Source organism: Copidosoma floridanum, unplaced genomic scaffold (genome assembly GCF_036245765.1).
Source record: "Copidosoma floridanum isolate Cflo_tuat_1 unplaced genomic scaffold, Cflo_Japanese_pri ptg000021l, whole genome shotgun sequence".
Lineage (NCBI taxonomy): Eukaryota > Metazoa > Arthropoda > Insecta > Hymenoptera > Encyrtidae > Copidosoma > Copidosoma floridanum.
In genome coordinates, this window is record NW_028321898.1 from 1515801 (window position 1) to 1532652 (window position 16852).

The 16852-nt window shown below is 33.7% G+C and overlaps 1 protein-coding gene across 1 annotated transcript in view; it reads left to right on the plus strand.

Moving 5' to 3' along the window:
• LOC106642164 (protein CEPU-1) overlaps positions 1–16852 on the plus strand; it is a 486141-nt gene that overhangs the window by 213428 nt on the left and 255861 nt on the right. Inside the window, exons 4-5 of the mRNA XM_089594618.1 lie at positions 12996–13142; positions 13219–13357. Of these exons, the coding sequence (XP_089450744.1) occupies positions 12996–13142; positions 13219–13357 (286 nt within the window). The remainder of the gene's footprint in view (positions 1–12995; positions 13143–13218; positions 13358–16852) is intronic.

The following is a 16852-nucleotide window of genomic DNA, read 5'->3' on the forward strand; positions in this document are numbered from 1 at the left end:
TGCCCCCATGAGGACATCCACCTTTTCCGGGATGTCGAAGTTGGAATCAGCAAGGTGATTGAGATCTGCCCATTGTTGACCCACTTATGGATGCAACGGGGTGGCGGGAGAAAAGATTCCGGGGCGTAGCAGACAGTAGACATGAAGTGGAAGTGAGGCCTGGCCAATAGAGGGCTTTAAGTACAGGCATGCCCGGAAGAGAGACCGAGCCGCGCTGTCGCCTCCAAGCCTAAGGACTGTCGCATCTGTGGTCTCTAGCTGAGCCCCCAGTCGTTGAGCTAGATTAATTGAGACAGTAATTTTAGAGCATGGGTCAAGCAGCACTTGGACTTTCATCAGCTCACCCTTCCGACCACGCAGACTGACAACGGCAGTCGGAAGCACAGATAGTCAGCACTGTGATGAGCTCTTAGTCTCGTGGAGCTCATCAGCGTTAAGCTTCGTCTTCTTGGGTGGATTCGCGTCGTCATTAGTTGGGTCCGAGTCACGCTTACGACTCCCGTCGCGCAGTAGAGTGTGGTGCGTGGCCTGACAGCGCTGGCAAGAGATCCTGGAAAAGCATGTCCAAGCTGAGTGTCCTGTCTTTAAGCAGTTGAAACACAGCCTCTCTCTAAAAACAAGCTCCCTCCGTGCGGCGAGATCAAAGACCTGAAACCGGCTGCAGTGACCAACGTAGTGGGCGTCACGGCAGGCTAGGCAGAGAGGGCTTGTGCGAGTAACAAAGCTACGATGGTTGCGGCCTGCTGATGCTCGAGCCAGAGTGCGGTTACTCGACCCGCTTGTTAACCTTGGTAGACGTGACGCCTCAATGGAGCTAAGTGCGCGACATCGGCGTCTGAGGAATTTGGCGAGAGCAACGAACGTGGCCACCTAGGCATCAGGCTCTTATTAAGCTGCCTCCAACTGTTCCAACTCATCTTCCTAATAGCACCTTGTTGTGGGATCCAGACCAGTGGTGGCAGAGTCCACAAGCCAGTGATCCCAGTGGTTGACCGGACATTTTAAGACTCGTAGCTGGTCGCGGTGGCGTTTGAGTGTATCTAGCAGTCTTTTTAATCCAGCTGCTGATTCATCCTGAAGTGGTTTTAGATTACGGAGTGCCGACAGATGGTCTTGAATAAGAAGACGGCGGTGTTGAAAACGAGCCTCGAGTAGGTTCCAGGCAGTGGTATAATTAGATCCCATCGTTTGCACGGTATCCAGAGTCGCCTTTGCCCCACCTTGTACCAAAGATTTGAGGTAGAACAAGCGTTTGACATTGGTCAGTTGTTTCTCCTCATGGATGAGCGCTCTGAACAGATCTCGAAACGGCTCCCAGTCTTCCCGCTTGCCTGAGAAGGTTGGGATATTGATTTGTGGCAGTCGTGGCCCACGATAACTCCCAATCGATCCTTGCGTGCTGCCGTCCATAGATGAGTCTCAGGTGAGGTGGTTCCTGGCGTCGTAAAGGCACGATTTTGCCTTCACGTAATTGGACTGAGCTGCAGTGTAAAGTTCACCTAAAGTAGCCATCATGTCCTGTGGCATAGTCTCAATCAGCTTGACGTGGATGAATTGAAAACGAGACAAGTGGCTGTTCAAAAGCTTGAGGTGTGCCTCCACTGATTCGTGTGTCCATTGACTCGTCGATATATCCGTTACCTCGGCTGTGAAGCCGGTTAGTACCTCAGCAAGGGCTTTCTGGGTTCCGAGCGAGGCGGTTTCATTTCCCTTTGTCCTGTAACAGAGCAGGGACTTACCAAAAAAGACTGAACCTCAGATCACAAGCCGTCGATTTCTCCAACCATCTCTCCTCTTCTCCCACCTTGTTCACTACTCACAGTTGTCCGATTAATGGTCCCGAGGCATGAGCGGAGGGGTTGAGGAATCTACCAACAGATTGTAAAATTTTCCAAGTTTGGGTTCCTTTAACGAGATGACGTTAAACGTTGTCCTCTATAGCAAATATTTTTATGTTTATTGTTTGTTCATTATATATTTTTGGTTTTTCTTTGGCTTTCAGTAATTATGTATGAGCCGGACCCTATTATTAAACTATTAAATTACTAACTAATTCGTCCAAATGCAAAGTGCAGGTCTTATCTTCTATTTAACTTGCGAATGCAGAGAGGAACCATGTCTTATGATAAAAAAAAATCTCGTAAGGGGTTAAACAGTGAGCAGAGTCAATTATGTATTCTTTTAAAATGGGGAAACAGTAGGCAGGTACTATATTTGCCCTGTTCAGTATCCATTTTTTAATATTCAACCAAGGAATGTTGGCCTCTTTTAATTGAGCCTATGGCTCGAGATCCCAAAGCTGTTGATATAACCTATTTAATTTCAAAGACGTTTGTAAATTTTTGCATAATTTGGCTTTGAAAGTTTTATTCTTGATCGCTTTTTATTACCTTGGGACATGCAAGGTGGCAAATAAATTCTTATGCAAAATGGGTAGCAACTGTTTTGGCTGTGGCGTTAAATAATGGGATGGCATCTAAATATTTTAACTAATCATTTTAGATTGTTATACATTAATTTTCTACTGAGGGAATGGAGAGTCTTCTTACTGTATTCACTTTAAGAACCTTGAAAGCTTTATGAGGGGTGGATTAAGAGTCAGGGGTCATTCAAATTTGACACGAGCTAACTTTTATCGTTGACGTTTTCTACATGTATGTAGATACTCTAAAATGACTTTCTTTATTTCGTCTTAGAAATATTTTACCCTTATCCTACCATAATTTTTTTACATTGCCATTATGTCCACCAATCATATAAGTCGTGAGATTTACTGACTATTCCTAATCCATCGTCGCAAAAGGATATATTCACGTTTTCTGTGACGGTGACGAGTTGAAAATATCCATTTTTCTAGTCTTGTCTTCATTAATATTTTATTGGTAACCAATAAAATTCGTTTAGACCATTCCCACCTTTGCTGTACTTACAGTGAATATCTCTAATGGGATCATAATATACCTTAATCTTTTTAGATATTTTCTTATTGCGACCACTAAGGGAATGTCTTCTGTTTCGTTCTTGAAAATTCCGAGAGGATTGTTTGTTCATTATCTGAATATGTATGTAGTATGATTTCTACTCCTGGACCAGGGACTTACATTTTGTCTAGGTCAATTATTTGAAAGTCCTTTAATTTTTAGCATACTCGTGTTTTATCTCTTTAATCTACTGTCATAAGGTGCATAATATTGTCTATTCTTACAAGTAACTTACATATTTAGAACTAGATATGTGATATTACAAACGTTAGTACGTTACTTTTGTCCTTAGTGTCAGTGCTGTCTTCATCGTTTCTCTCCTCCATATTGTCATCAGTCTTGCTCCCACTTACCAGCCAACAAATTTCTTATTTGTATAAGACAAGGTGGATTCTTCTTTCTTTCTTTTTTTCTGGGATACTTTATTTATTTTTCATCCCACTAGATAGAGGCCAAATTACTCATTCTTTTTTTTCACTTTACTCTCTCTTTCGTTACTTTCACTCTCTTTACTTTTACTTATTTCTGTACTCACTCCTTATCGCATCCTGAAACCTTTTTTTCACCTTATGGTCTGTCCTTCTATTCTGTACTTATAGATAACTGTCAATATATCTTTAATACAGCAAAACATGATAATGGCAATCATTCAGTATTTAACTCTTCAAAGACTCTAATATGACTTCCGCAAACGTAAAACGAGGCTACCAATAATGTTTCATGAAAGTTTCGTGAGATTCTTCATATACGTTGCCATTGTAAAAAAAAAAATAAAAATTTATAAGAAAGTCAATTTCTTCTTAAAACTAAGTTCTGCCTATTCCTAATAGGCTGATAAAACTAGTTGTTTTTCGGGACATACAACTTTCAATGAAGGAAAAAAAAAGATTTGTATAAAGTGATACTGCGTCAAAAGAAGCAAGAGAATAATAACCTGAAATTACTCATTTCTTTATTTTTCTCCAACTTCATAAGAATTTTTTACAGAATGTTGAAATTTGTTTTAAAATTTCTTGCAAAGGGTTAAAAACCACTTATTACGTAATTAAATAAAGGAACTAATTAATAGACGATAAGGCTTCCTAAAAAACCATCCCTTTATGCCTTACTAGGCCGTAGGCTCTGGACAAATAACTTCCATTCAAATCGGAGATATCAGGCTCTGGAATCTCTACTGCATTAAAATATTCCTTGTTTATCATTTTTTTTAAATATTCTTTACAGAGTATGGTAAAGAATTTCTGTACTATCATTGTCCTTTAATTTGATGTAATATTATTCATGAGACGAAATGGCATTGACCACACGTTAATAATAAATAATGAATAATTAATGTGTTTCTATTTATATTACATTAAATTAAGGGACAATGATAAAAAAGGTGTTCTTTACAAATTCATTTACTGAATAGAGAGTCTTGTAAAAAAATTAGAGGACTAGAACAGTTTTAGCGTAGAAAAGATTCCAAAGCCTGATATTTCCAGTTTGAATAAAAGTCATTTGTCCAGAGCTTTTAACCTTATTATGGCATATGAGGATGATTTTCCAGCAAGGTTGATCGTGTATTTTATTGATTCTCCCCTCAGTCAACTTAATAAACTTTTTTAAACCCTTATTTACATTTTTTATGCAAATTTTAATACTCTGAAAAAAGTTTGTATGAAGTTAGAGAAAAAGTTTCAAAGTTGGTTATTCCAGATAATAGTTCTGTCGTTTTTTTGACGTAGTACATCTATTTACAAATTTCCCTTTTACCTTAATTAAAAGTTGTTCATCGCAAAAAATTAACAGTGTCATAAGCCTCTTAGATAAAAAAAAAAATAACTTTTCAGATGAAATTAAATTCCTCATTAATTCTTAATGTTATTCTTGTAATGGCAAGATATATAATCAATCTTACGAAACTTTTAGTAAAGGTTGTAGGTCACCTTGTTTCACGTTTGCGGAAGTCATATAAGAGTCTTTGGAGAATTTAATACTAAATGGTTGCCATGATTTTGTTCTGCTGTATTTGAGATATGTTAACGATTGCCTATTAGTAATAAAAACTGATTAAATAAACTATGTCTTCAACCCTTTCAACAATTTTTGTCCGTTCCTACAGTTTTCAGTTGAAAATAAAGTTTTGTTGATTAATTATAAAAATAGTTATTCATCTTTAAATTCCATCGTTTTTTACAAATTTAATTTTTAAATGACATACGTAGCTCTGATTTCCAACTTTTGCGCTTGATAGTACCACGTCCTTCACGCTAGGTGGCAACTACTAGTTTTTGGTAAACATCGCCAGTAAGGACGTAGCTTTTAGTACATAAGAAGGGCTGCGTGACTTCTTGAAATCATCCTCCCAGATCACCCAATCAAAGCCAAAGCTAGATCCTTGCTTGCTAGATGATATGTACGCTACACTAGTAGCTAGAGCACTAATTGATGTTAACAAAACAGTCATGTTTACAACCACATGAAGCTCAGTATCGTGATACACTTACAACCTACTTTTCACCAACCACTGTGTACACCCCCTGGCGATATTACCTAATGGCTGAGAGAAGCAGACAAATACACTGGCGATTGGCTCTTCTTAACTGCCACGAGCATCTGCCAAACCACTTATTAGCAGCACCAGCTCTAGTATTAATATCGGAATTTAACCTAGATTCTTCAATCCAGTGTTCTCATCGTTGATTTATTTCTTCGTCCAATTCGACATCCTTGTAGAAGATTCTTGCATACCCAAACTTCCTTTTACTATTCAAAGCCACCTACCACAATAGGTTGCTTTTAATATACTTAATTCCATTAGTACCATTGATTCACATAAGAACTCTCGGATTGAGGTAGAAAACTTAGCTTTTGTTGACACAATCCACAATGTCAAAAAAAAAGCCATTGTGTTCTCTATGATTGACAAAGCTCTTGAACTTGCAGATTCGTCGTTTGGATCTCAAAATATTACGGCAGCTTGTGAGACGGTTGACAATAATGCTAATCCTCCATTTGTTATAAGCAGATACATTAATGCTTAAGTCAGTTTTTATAATAAACAGAGAAATGGTTTCGATGAATTTTGCATCTAATATCTTTTAGAATGCGATGTAGGAGTTGTTTCTCGTTTCTTGAATCCATCACTTTCAAACAAAAATGTGTTCCTTGCCGTGCCATATCCTTATTCTAAGAAGATAACTCTCTATAAGGTCCTGTCCAAATAAATTATTAGTGTTGTTCACACAAATTCTAGAAATTTAACTCATATTATTACGTTGAAAAAGGACTCAATAAATAAGTTAGACAAGAGTGGCATTGTCTAGAAGATTGCATGTAGGTATGGTCTGCGTTATATCAGACAAAGTAAGAGACACTTGTGCGTGCGCTTACAATAACACAAACATTACATAAAAAACAGGAACAACAGGTTATTGCTGTACTGCCATTCTACACACTGTTCACAAGGTCTCAAAGTTGAAAGAAAAGTAGTCCTTGATCGAGAGCCTAACTCGTATGAACATGGATTTTCTAAGACGATTTTTATAACTTTATTTAATAATAATATTACTAATAGACCATAATATACACTAAAACCTTACAATTCTTCTAAAAGTTCTTAAAACTAATTTAAAAATAAAATAAAAATTTAATTTTAGATTTAAGTAGTATATTTTTATTATTAAAAAAATTGAAAGTCTGATATTAAGTATAAGCTGTTTATATACAATTCCTTATATATATTCTACTTTATTGGTATAGGGTCTTCTTCAGTGATCACTGTTTCCTTTGATGTACATTTAGTATGTGGACTGATCTTAACTTACTTTTTTCTTTTTACATGTCTGTGTTATCCATGTATGACTTAAAAAATTTTTTTTTTTTATTTTTGTAAGTATTATATAACAAAATTTTAAAAGCATGATTGTTGTTGTGACTAAGTTCATAAAATCTCATTGCACCTACATGATTTATTATTACACTAAAGAATATTTGTACGTACTAAATGATGTCTTACTTTTGTTCATTTTTTACTAAATTCTTATTCGATTACGATTGTAAATCTGTAATCCTAAAGAGGCTGTCATCAATATAGCAAAATATTGACTTGTGTAATCAATAATGTAAATCAATAGTCATGCTTTTTGATACCTACTTGTGGTTTTTAATATTCTTTAACTTTTTGTTATTTTTATAAAGTGAAGTTACACAAATTATAGTACCGTCCATGTTTACACGCAATTTAATACCCTGAAGGTCACTCAAAATCTGATTAAATAACTCCTGGAAAGTTTCAGGGGCCCCCTTAAAGTCCATAGCCATAATCTTATAACGTAAGTACTGAAAAGGGGTAAAAATACAGCTTTTAGTGCATCATTCGGGTCTATTGGCACCTGATGGAAGCCATAGGCGAGATCCAGGATATAGAAGTACTTAGAGCCATCTAGTTGTTCTAGAATTGTAATGATGTCGGATAAAATTTGCGGAAGTAATGGTTTTTTTTATTTAGAGCGTGGAAATCGATAACTAATCTTTACTGTTTTTTTTTCATATGGGTTAGCTTACTTAAAAATTATCTATTCTAGTGAGTTATAGAAGGAATCAGACTTCTGTCGAATAAGTTGCGTTTGCTCCTTAGAATTTTTTTCTGTAGAACGGGCAGGTATAATAGTGTCGTTATATATTTCTAGAGTTATTAGGGGGTATAGTCATGTCAATGTCTTTAGAAGTGCTGTTTATAATGAGAAGGTTGGCATATCCACTAACAAGTCTGAGAAGTCACTCACCCACGTACACGCAAGATGCAGCATTCAATCTTGGCAGGTACGCATCCCACTTGGCTGTACTGTCAACGTGAAAATAACGTAGGGATTTGCTTCTAGCAGGGAGTTAAAATAAATTATGGAGGGAAGTAAAAGTTATTGGCTGTGCTCTAACCATAACCTTCTTCTCTGAAAAAATGCACGTCTCTATGTGTTTTTAGGAAGCTTACCCTTAATATTCTATTAAAGGGTAATGGAAAGTCGTTTGACACCATATACGCTGAAGTTTTTATATTGTTGATAGTAAGTTAAGCTCAACCTAAGATTCTTACAAGCCCTTGACTAATTTCCAAAAATCCTAAGAGTAAGTTGTAAAATACTATAAAATTTTTGTTGCATATTTTTTTTTCATTCTGGACCAGAATCAGTAACTCAATTTAGGACTTTTTATAAAAATTGTGGAATATTTTGACCTCTGTGTTGTCCTGATAGCAATAATGGCTCGGTTCTGTACGTGTCTGGTAAGGTTGACAGGAGGTCTGCTGCCATATACAACAGACCTAGGTCAAGTTTAAATTCTCAATATTAGTTGATCATTTTTGCTTTTATCATTTATTACAATGGTTATACTTATGTATGGAGAGAAGATAAAAATTGCAATAGTTTTTTTTCCATTCTAACGCAAAATGTCTTATTTTGTTACAATTAAAAACATTATAATTCACTTCTAACTTTTTCTGATGATTACTAGCGTGGAGTAAATTATCATGAACTTGATTACTTTGAGATTAATTATCATTTTGAGTATCAATGAAAAAAGATAATCACCCTTTTTTATCATAGTTCATGTAATAAGTAATCTTTTATAAGGCTTATTTCTAGTGTATAGTAAAAGCTTTCGCAGTTTCCATTTTTAATTTTTCTTATGTTTCATTCCCTTTACAAGGATAATAGCAGTCTCATGATCAGATATCGTATGACCAGACATTTGGAATTGAATATCCTGGTACAAACCCAACTTGAACACCTCTACAGCGGTGTGAACAGTTACTTGCATCATCATCTCAACGGCTTCAGGAGGCCCATCTTTAACAATAAGATGGATTATGGTCTGTAAAATCTTAGTCATTTTCAGTCCATAATCAGATGCAGTTTTTTGCATTCCCTGGACCGTCAAAATTGTTCTGCATGAAGTTTTGTTAGACTTATTGGTGGAGAAAATAACTTTTTAAGCTCGGGTAAGAATTGGTCTAGGGTTGAATAGTTTTTACACATTGTTTGATTGTGAGCATTTCTGATGATTTCAAATTTATTAGTTTTCCCAAAAAGATCTTCCTTCTTCTGATTAACATATTTTTTCAGAGTTTGGTATTTTGTAGTAAATATAGCAATCGGAATTTTCATTGAACTCAGGAATCAAGTTGATTAATGCATATGACTTTTCGCTAGTTCTTCTAGGTTTGATGATAAAAAGTCTTACTGACGCAATCTGATCGTTGCTTGTGTCGTTAACTTTATGCTCAGAACTGTCAAGCTGTAGTTTTATCTAGTTAAAATCGTACAAAAGTTTTCATACTGGGAGTTCTACTATTCGTTGGCCTGTAAATTCGATAATCATATTTTAGGATGTACTTATCAAATGCTGAAGGTTTTTTATAAATTTTTGACCATGGAGTCACGTATGCCACAAATTAAAGATCATTAGATGAATGGACTGCCGATGTCCCCATCTTAAGCTTGATGTTTAGGTAATGCATATTAAACCCGTGAAAAACTTCGGCGTCCTTGGCACTTTTCTACAGATGACCCTTAGACGCATCCTAGTGTGTCCTACTTTTCTTGGGTATTTTTAATAAATGTTCAAGTATATTTTGTACACGACCTCTAGGGGCACCATAGTACTTTGGAAATGCTGTAGAACACTCAGCTTGTCAATAGAATTAAGGTTTATTTCTCAAGGAAAACTTCTATGTACAACCTGACATTCTTATTCGTCTTCAGAAACAGTAACTAGGTATTATAGAACTCTAATCAGCAAAGTAAAGGTTAAATTTCTGAGGATAACCTCCAGGTACACCCTGTCACTCTTATTATCTTCAGGGACAATCACCAGGTGTCATGGAACGCTGATCAGTAAAGTTAAGGTTCACTTTCTGAGGATGACCTTCAGGTGCATTCTGACATTCCTATTTTTTTTCAGGAAAAATCAATAAGTCTCGTAAAAAACTAAATTATAGGTTTAAAGTTCTCTTTCTGAGGATGAACTCTAGGTGCATCCTGACACGCTTATTTTCCTTTAGAAATAGTTACTTAATGCTGTAGAACACTAATAGATAGAGCTTAAGCTCACTTTCTGAGAATAAACCTTCAGATGCACCCTGGTACTCTTGTTATCTTCAGGGATAGTCACTAGATTCCGTAAAACTCTAACTTACAAAGTAAAATTGAACCTTCTGATTATGACCTTCAGGTCCATCTTACCACTTTCACCAAAATGGGTTTCTGTTACAACCTGAAACACGGACATGAAGCAAGAAAATGTAAATGGCATGCTCCAACCATAGGGTGGTCTTAGGCGGTTCATAAGGTGCTGAAGCACGAGGTATCCCTTGTGATTGACCTGAGCCCCACGTTGTTTTTTCTTGGAATCGATGTCAAGGTTTCCTCTCCTTGAAGATAATGTCTAAGTACACTCAGAGATACTTTCCATTTACGTGCACAGTGTACGTTTGGCGCTCAGCAGCATGGTGGTGTGTCAACACCCAACTAGCTGAGTGAGTACCGAGCGCTCACTCAGCTTTCAGAGGAACAAATTTCGTTCACTCACAAATCTGAATGAACGCACTCGACGGGCCGTACGAGTGTCTAACTGACACTGAGAATATCATACGTATACATGGACGTACACGTGATAGACATTGCTGATTTCAAAGGACAGTATTTCTTTACGAAAGTGTTGTTACTTGAGCAGAAAAAGATGACTAATATATTACAAGTATTTTACAATAGATTTCATAAATAACGAGTTCTTAAATTTTGGTGCTTCAAATGCAAACGTGCCGTTGCCGATTGATATGAACTATGTTAAAAAATATCAAAAATGAAAAATATCATTAGCAGAATCACTGTTTTTTGGTAGAAATTTTGGTTGGATTGCAGGTAATAAAGTGCCTCATTCTGATAACGCATGGCAATTGTAAATATTTTTACGAAATATCATCCACCATTTTAACATCTCCTACAATAACTAAGACCGATCTTTTTCAGCTAGAGATTTATACAAGGGAACACCATGAATTGTATTTAAATTTGTATGACCATTTAAAACCAAAATTTTTTCTGCCAATTCATCATATTCGTAAAATATTACAAAATGGTCCTCTGATAAAAATTTCTAGATTGAGATTTGAATCCAAGCACCAAGAGCTAAAAGCAATTGTACAAGCTCAAAGTTCTAAGATAAATATTTTAAAAACTATTGCTACTAGATATCTCTTAAAGTTATGGAATTGTTTTTTTATATCATACAAAAAACTAAATATCGAATACGCTACTATCGCGTCCAATAATATTATTTCTTCTTTTTTTCCTCTTTTTAAAGACAACTGTTGTTTAACTAAAGTACTTATTAATCATGTAACTGTAATAATTGGGAACTGTAATAGTAGCTTGTATTGAAGAAAATAATCCTAAAGTGGGAGAAGTGCAAGAAATTTGCAAAATACAAGATGAAATGTATTTCTTATACGTTTTATTCAAAACAATTGGCTTCGATACGCTATTTTTTCCTCATAGCGTTTTAAAAAATAATAATGAAAAAAAAAAATCTCTTATCAAACATTACGTGACCGATATCCTTGTATAATTGTAAAAAAAACGATTGTTACTACGTCGCCCCTAGGCATTGGTTCTAAAGTCTAGTGCGATCAATTAAAAAATACTAAAAGTTATTGAACGAATTTTTGATGAAATAAAGTTTTGTCAAAAAAATTCCATCTTACACTTATTACTTAAATTTTATTTTGTGTACAAGTAACGACAGCAATGTCACCCTTCAAACTAGAATGATAAACAATATGTATATCCATGCACATGTATAATACGTATGTATACGTATGATATTCTCAGTGTCGGTTAGACCGATACTAATAACTTATGACTAACACTGAGGTACTAGCCATAGGGTTTTGTAGACGATTACTTTAAACGCTAATTTTACCTGAAACACTTCGCCGTGGGCAGATATTTGATGTAGACTAGCTCGTTAAACTCTTCTGAGCTTTCTAAATACGCCAAAAGACGTACAATCAGTCATATAAGCCTTGACCTTGGGATCCCCTACTTGAGAATCTGATGCAGGGTAAGACTTTAAAAAGCATTAGAAATCTCTATTATCGAGTGTTTTCACTAGTCCTTCATTTTTTCTTGAGAGGGTGCCATTTTCGTTGGTTCAGCAAAACAGAATTGATTCCTAACAACGCTTTTCATACAGAACTATCTGATAAAAAACTTCAGTATAACTTACGAGCTCCAGTAATGATGTGAGTGAGTTAAGGCTTTATAAACAATTGTTGTATCAATCTCACTTTTTTTTATCGAAAAATAACATAAGAAGAATAGATAAGCCGTCTTATAACATATAACTGCTGATTACTTTTAAATTATAACTTTAAATACAAAATTTTCTCTTTTATTTCATACTATTAAAAATCAAACTTGATAGCTTTTTTTGAACAACGTTCACTTACGTATACCGTAGGTGTTTTTTTTTTTTTTTTTTTTTTTTGTATGATCATGTTGGATTGCTGCCTAATCTTCCCGAATCAATTACTCGTATTTGATAAACATCATGTATACCCATGCACATGTATAATACGTATGTATACGTATGATATTCTCAGTGTCGGTTAGACACTCGTACGGCGCGGCCCGTCGAGTGCGTTTACTCGGATTTGTGAGTGAACGAAATTTGAATTTTAGTTACAATATTTTGTCGCATTATTTGATACACCTGAATCAGTAAGATAACTATCGCATTATATTGACAAATTTTAAATTATTTTCAATAATCTTATTTTTCGTACAGAGAAGTTGTAAGCATAAGACAACCATATTCAACAGCCTTCTACTAGATTACCTAGAACATAAATAAATCAAAATTCTAACGACGTTGTGTGTAATTAAATATTAAAATACCTATAAAACTGTGAAGTTGTAGAAAAATAAGTATTTTGTAGTACTCTTTACTAATAATAATAATTGATTTCAGATAGTAACTTGCTTTCAGTCAAGTTATTTAATGAGTCTGAATTACACTTTCATCGAGTGGATAGACAGCAAATGGGTACTTATTTATGTATTGCTAGTAACGAGGTTCATCCTGCAGTGAGTAAAAGAGTTACTCTTTCAGTAAATTGTATGTTTCATTTTTTTTATTGTGAAAATCTAAATAGTATTGTTGAATGAAAAAAACTCAACTGTTTTCCTTACAGTTCTGCCAAATGTACAAACCTTAAACCAGTTACTTGGAGCACCATTGGGGACGGATGTTCTTCTTGAATGTCGTGTCGAAGCTCATCCAAATGCAGTCAACTATTGGTATAGAAATTCTAATGATATGTTACTCAATGGGTAAGATTAAATTTAAAACTGATTTAAAATATTAATAATACCATACTTTTCTAAAAGTTACAATAAAAAGGTTTCTATTAATGCTTGTGATAGAGCCATACAACAAAATATGTTTTTTTGCTTCTACACTCTGTAGTAATTTTTTGAAAGCTGAGTCATAAATTCAATATCTTCTATAACTCTCAGTAAAATAATATGAACGCTTTTGTAGAAAAGTGTTCCTGGCATTTGTCATTGCACCACTCTTTCTTTTTATTCTCTTTTAATACCATTAAATTGTGTATTTCAATTCTGTGACCTTATCAGGATACACTCACAAGCCTTTATAACACGAATAAATAAACTTTTTTTTGTCAAAACTTTTTACCTCCATATCTTTTTTGTTTTCAGTTAAACCTACTGATAGTTATACTTTTTGACTACCATGGCAACATTTTCAGAAGATTCTTATAGCCCTCAACACTTTCTGTCGAATGACTCTACTACATCAAAAAATATTTTGACAATATAAAAACAACGTGAAACTTTGTTTCGCATGAAGTTGTACAATGAAGAGTTAACATCTTACCGATAATCTTAATAATTAATTGGTAAACGAAAAGTGCCAAAAGCATATCTATACAAACAATGAAAAGCAAAATTATTGTTCTGATTTTTTTGACAGAGTACTAGAACTATAAAGAGATTAATGGTAGTAACAAAGATGAAATCATGTTATTTTTGTATTGTGTTGTTAAACAGAAGCTCATGTGTCTTACATCTTTTATTACATATATTAAGATGTTTAAATTCTCAAACTACCATTTTGGCATAATACCTTTTTATTTTGTGCTGGTATTACATGTTTCTCTTAGATCGAAGCCAAATAACTTCAATGTCTTACTTTCATTTTGTTTATAAGCTGACTCTATGATCTAAATTATTGAACGTCACGTCAGTCGAAACTTGCAACAGGAAGGTATGCTAGGAACGTATACTAGGTTTAAATAATGCAGGTTGCATAGCGATAGATTTAACTCAAACATGATAATCTTAAATACAAACTTAAGATTTACAGACAAATGAGTAGTGGAGGACATTTGAGTTGAGAGCAGAAAGTATATCAATATACTTTTACAAATAAAAATTTAGTAACAGGAAAATAAATATCATTTTTTTCATGCAAGTACACTCAAGTAAACTGAAAAATATTAATACAATAGGTTGTAGGTAAAGTAGAGAAGAATCTTATGTAAAAAGGAGCCGGAAAATTAAAAATTTTATGAGTTAATATCACTGCAAGTGTTTTATCGTAATCAATTAAAAAACATTTATTCAGCACTTTTCATGTAATACTTCTTCGTATAATCCAAGTCATACAATGAAAACATATATAACATGCAGACATATAAACACATATTTTATGCAAATGTGCCTTATACAGAATATATTGTGCCGAGTTATATGTTTGGGGAAGGAGTAATTGTGAGAAAAAAAGAGTATTACAAATGAGAAGTGTTTTCTACATAAAATGGAGAGTAATTATAAAGAATTTTATGCCTACAGATTGATTTGTGGAGTGAACATTTTATTGTCTACCTATTTACCTTTAATTATTTTTGCTTGATAAAAGTATTTATCTTGTCATGTTGCGTAACGCATTAACTATGCGCAAATTCCTTATCGATTTGAAAGTTAACTTAACATTAAAATGTTATTTAATTGGTAGGAAGCCTTTAATTATAATATTAAAAACTTCTAGAGAAAGATATAAATGTATATGGTTAACTGTTTAATTAGCATTTTTATGGGTTTAATAGTTGAAGTTGTAACAAATTTCAACATCACCTTTAATATTACTCAAAAAGTTTTTATGAAAAAGTCTATCTATTACGTATTGTTTTAATAACATTGTTCAAAGATGTATTAATTGTATCACTATGAGTTTTTAAACAATTGTCGTTTGCTAACCAATCAGAAGGAATTTAAAATTTGGCAATTTTCTCATTAACTGCATCTAACAGCACTGATAAACAGTTTTCTTCAACACAACATTGTTTTTTTCAAAATTTTCAATAGTTGATTGTTGCTATACGTATAAATATTTGAGTGTTTTATCTCTTATTATTTATCTTTAATAGTTTTTATTATTCATAAAATTTGACAGAAATTTAATAAGTTATTTACTTACCTCAACCAGACGAATGTACAGAGGAAAACAACTCAACTTTTTCTAGAGAACAACCACTGAGTTTTCAATTAAAATACAAACCATTGAGTATTTGCTATAAACTAGTACAGACAACTTTTCTTACTTATAATATGCTAAAAACGAGACAAAAGGGCTGGGGGCTCAGCTAGCATGAAGATTATCTTAAATGAATATAAATTTAGTTGAAGAACTATCTAACAACTATTTTTCTTAAAAAACCTGAAGAAAATTCTACAACTTGACAAGATGGTCCAGAAGTTAGCGAGCAGTGCAATAAAATGGGTGGAGCTCTACTAGTATATATACGAGTGCGCTTCACCCCCTGTGGACTTCACGCACTAATTTTCTAACTACTTTACTTCCAACTCTAAAATGTGAGTCATGTGGCTTAATAATTCAAAGAGTAATGTATCATCTAATTAACATAGTTTTCTCTAAGGACTAGAAATATTTTTTTCCTTTTTTTTATAATTCCTAATTGCATAAATGGAGCAGAATCTTCTCAAATGTTAAAAACAATTGATATCATCTATTACACAGGCCCCCAAAGATAAACAAATTTTTTAAATGGGGCACAAACAAAATGTTTCTTTACGTTTTTTTTTTGTTCTTGTTCTTAATTCAAAGTCAGAAAAGTGGATCCCAAAGTGAAATTTTGAAAAAAGTCGCAGTTAAAGGTCACATAATTCAACAATCTGCTTGAAAAATTTTTCGATGGAGATGATAAAAAAGATAGTAGAAACTTTTTTTTTACAGCTAAATTAAATTTGTAAATGTTAAGAAAAATCGTGCTATAATCATGGATGAATTAAAACAACTTTGTCATTTATTTGCAATGATAAGAAAGAAAATAAAATAATAACAAATTAGGAAACATATTTCAGAGATCATTTCGTTATGTTTAACAGTCTTAATAATTTAAAAAAAAGCTTTAGTAATTGTACACAAAACATTAAATGATTCAACTTACAATGGCATTAAGAGCGATTTCAATTCGTTTATGACGCGGTTTCAGGTGAATAATTCCAGTCATTAAGTACGGGTAACAGACAAAAAATAACAGTTAAAGTATTTGATTTGTTGTTAATCAAAATTAAAAATAGAAAAATGACATTATTCAACTTTCCTGAGAAATAATAATACATTCATAAAAAAGTTCATAAAGATCAAGAAAGTAAAAATGTTCACCTTCATGAAGTTATTTTAACAACTTACAGTAAATTATTTTATATCTTAAACGAAAAGCTCTAAGCTCACTAAAAAAAATTAAACATACTTATTACAGTAAAGATTATGCAAAACTT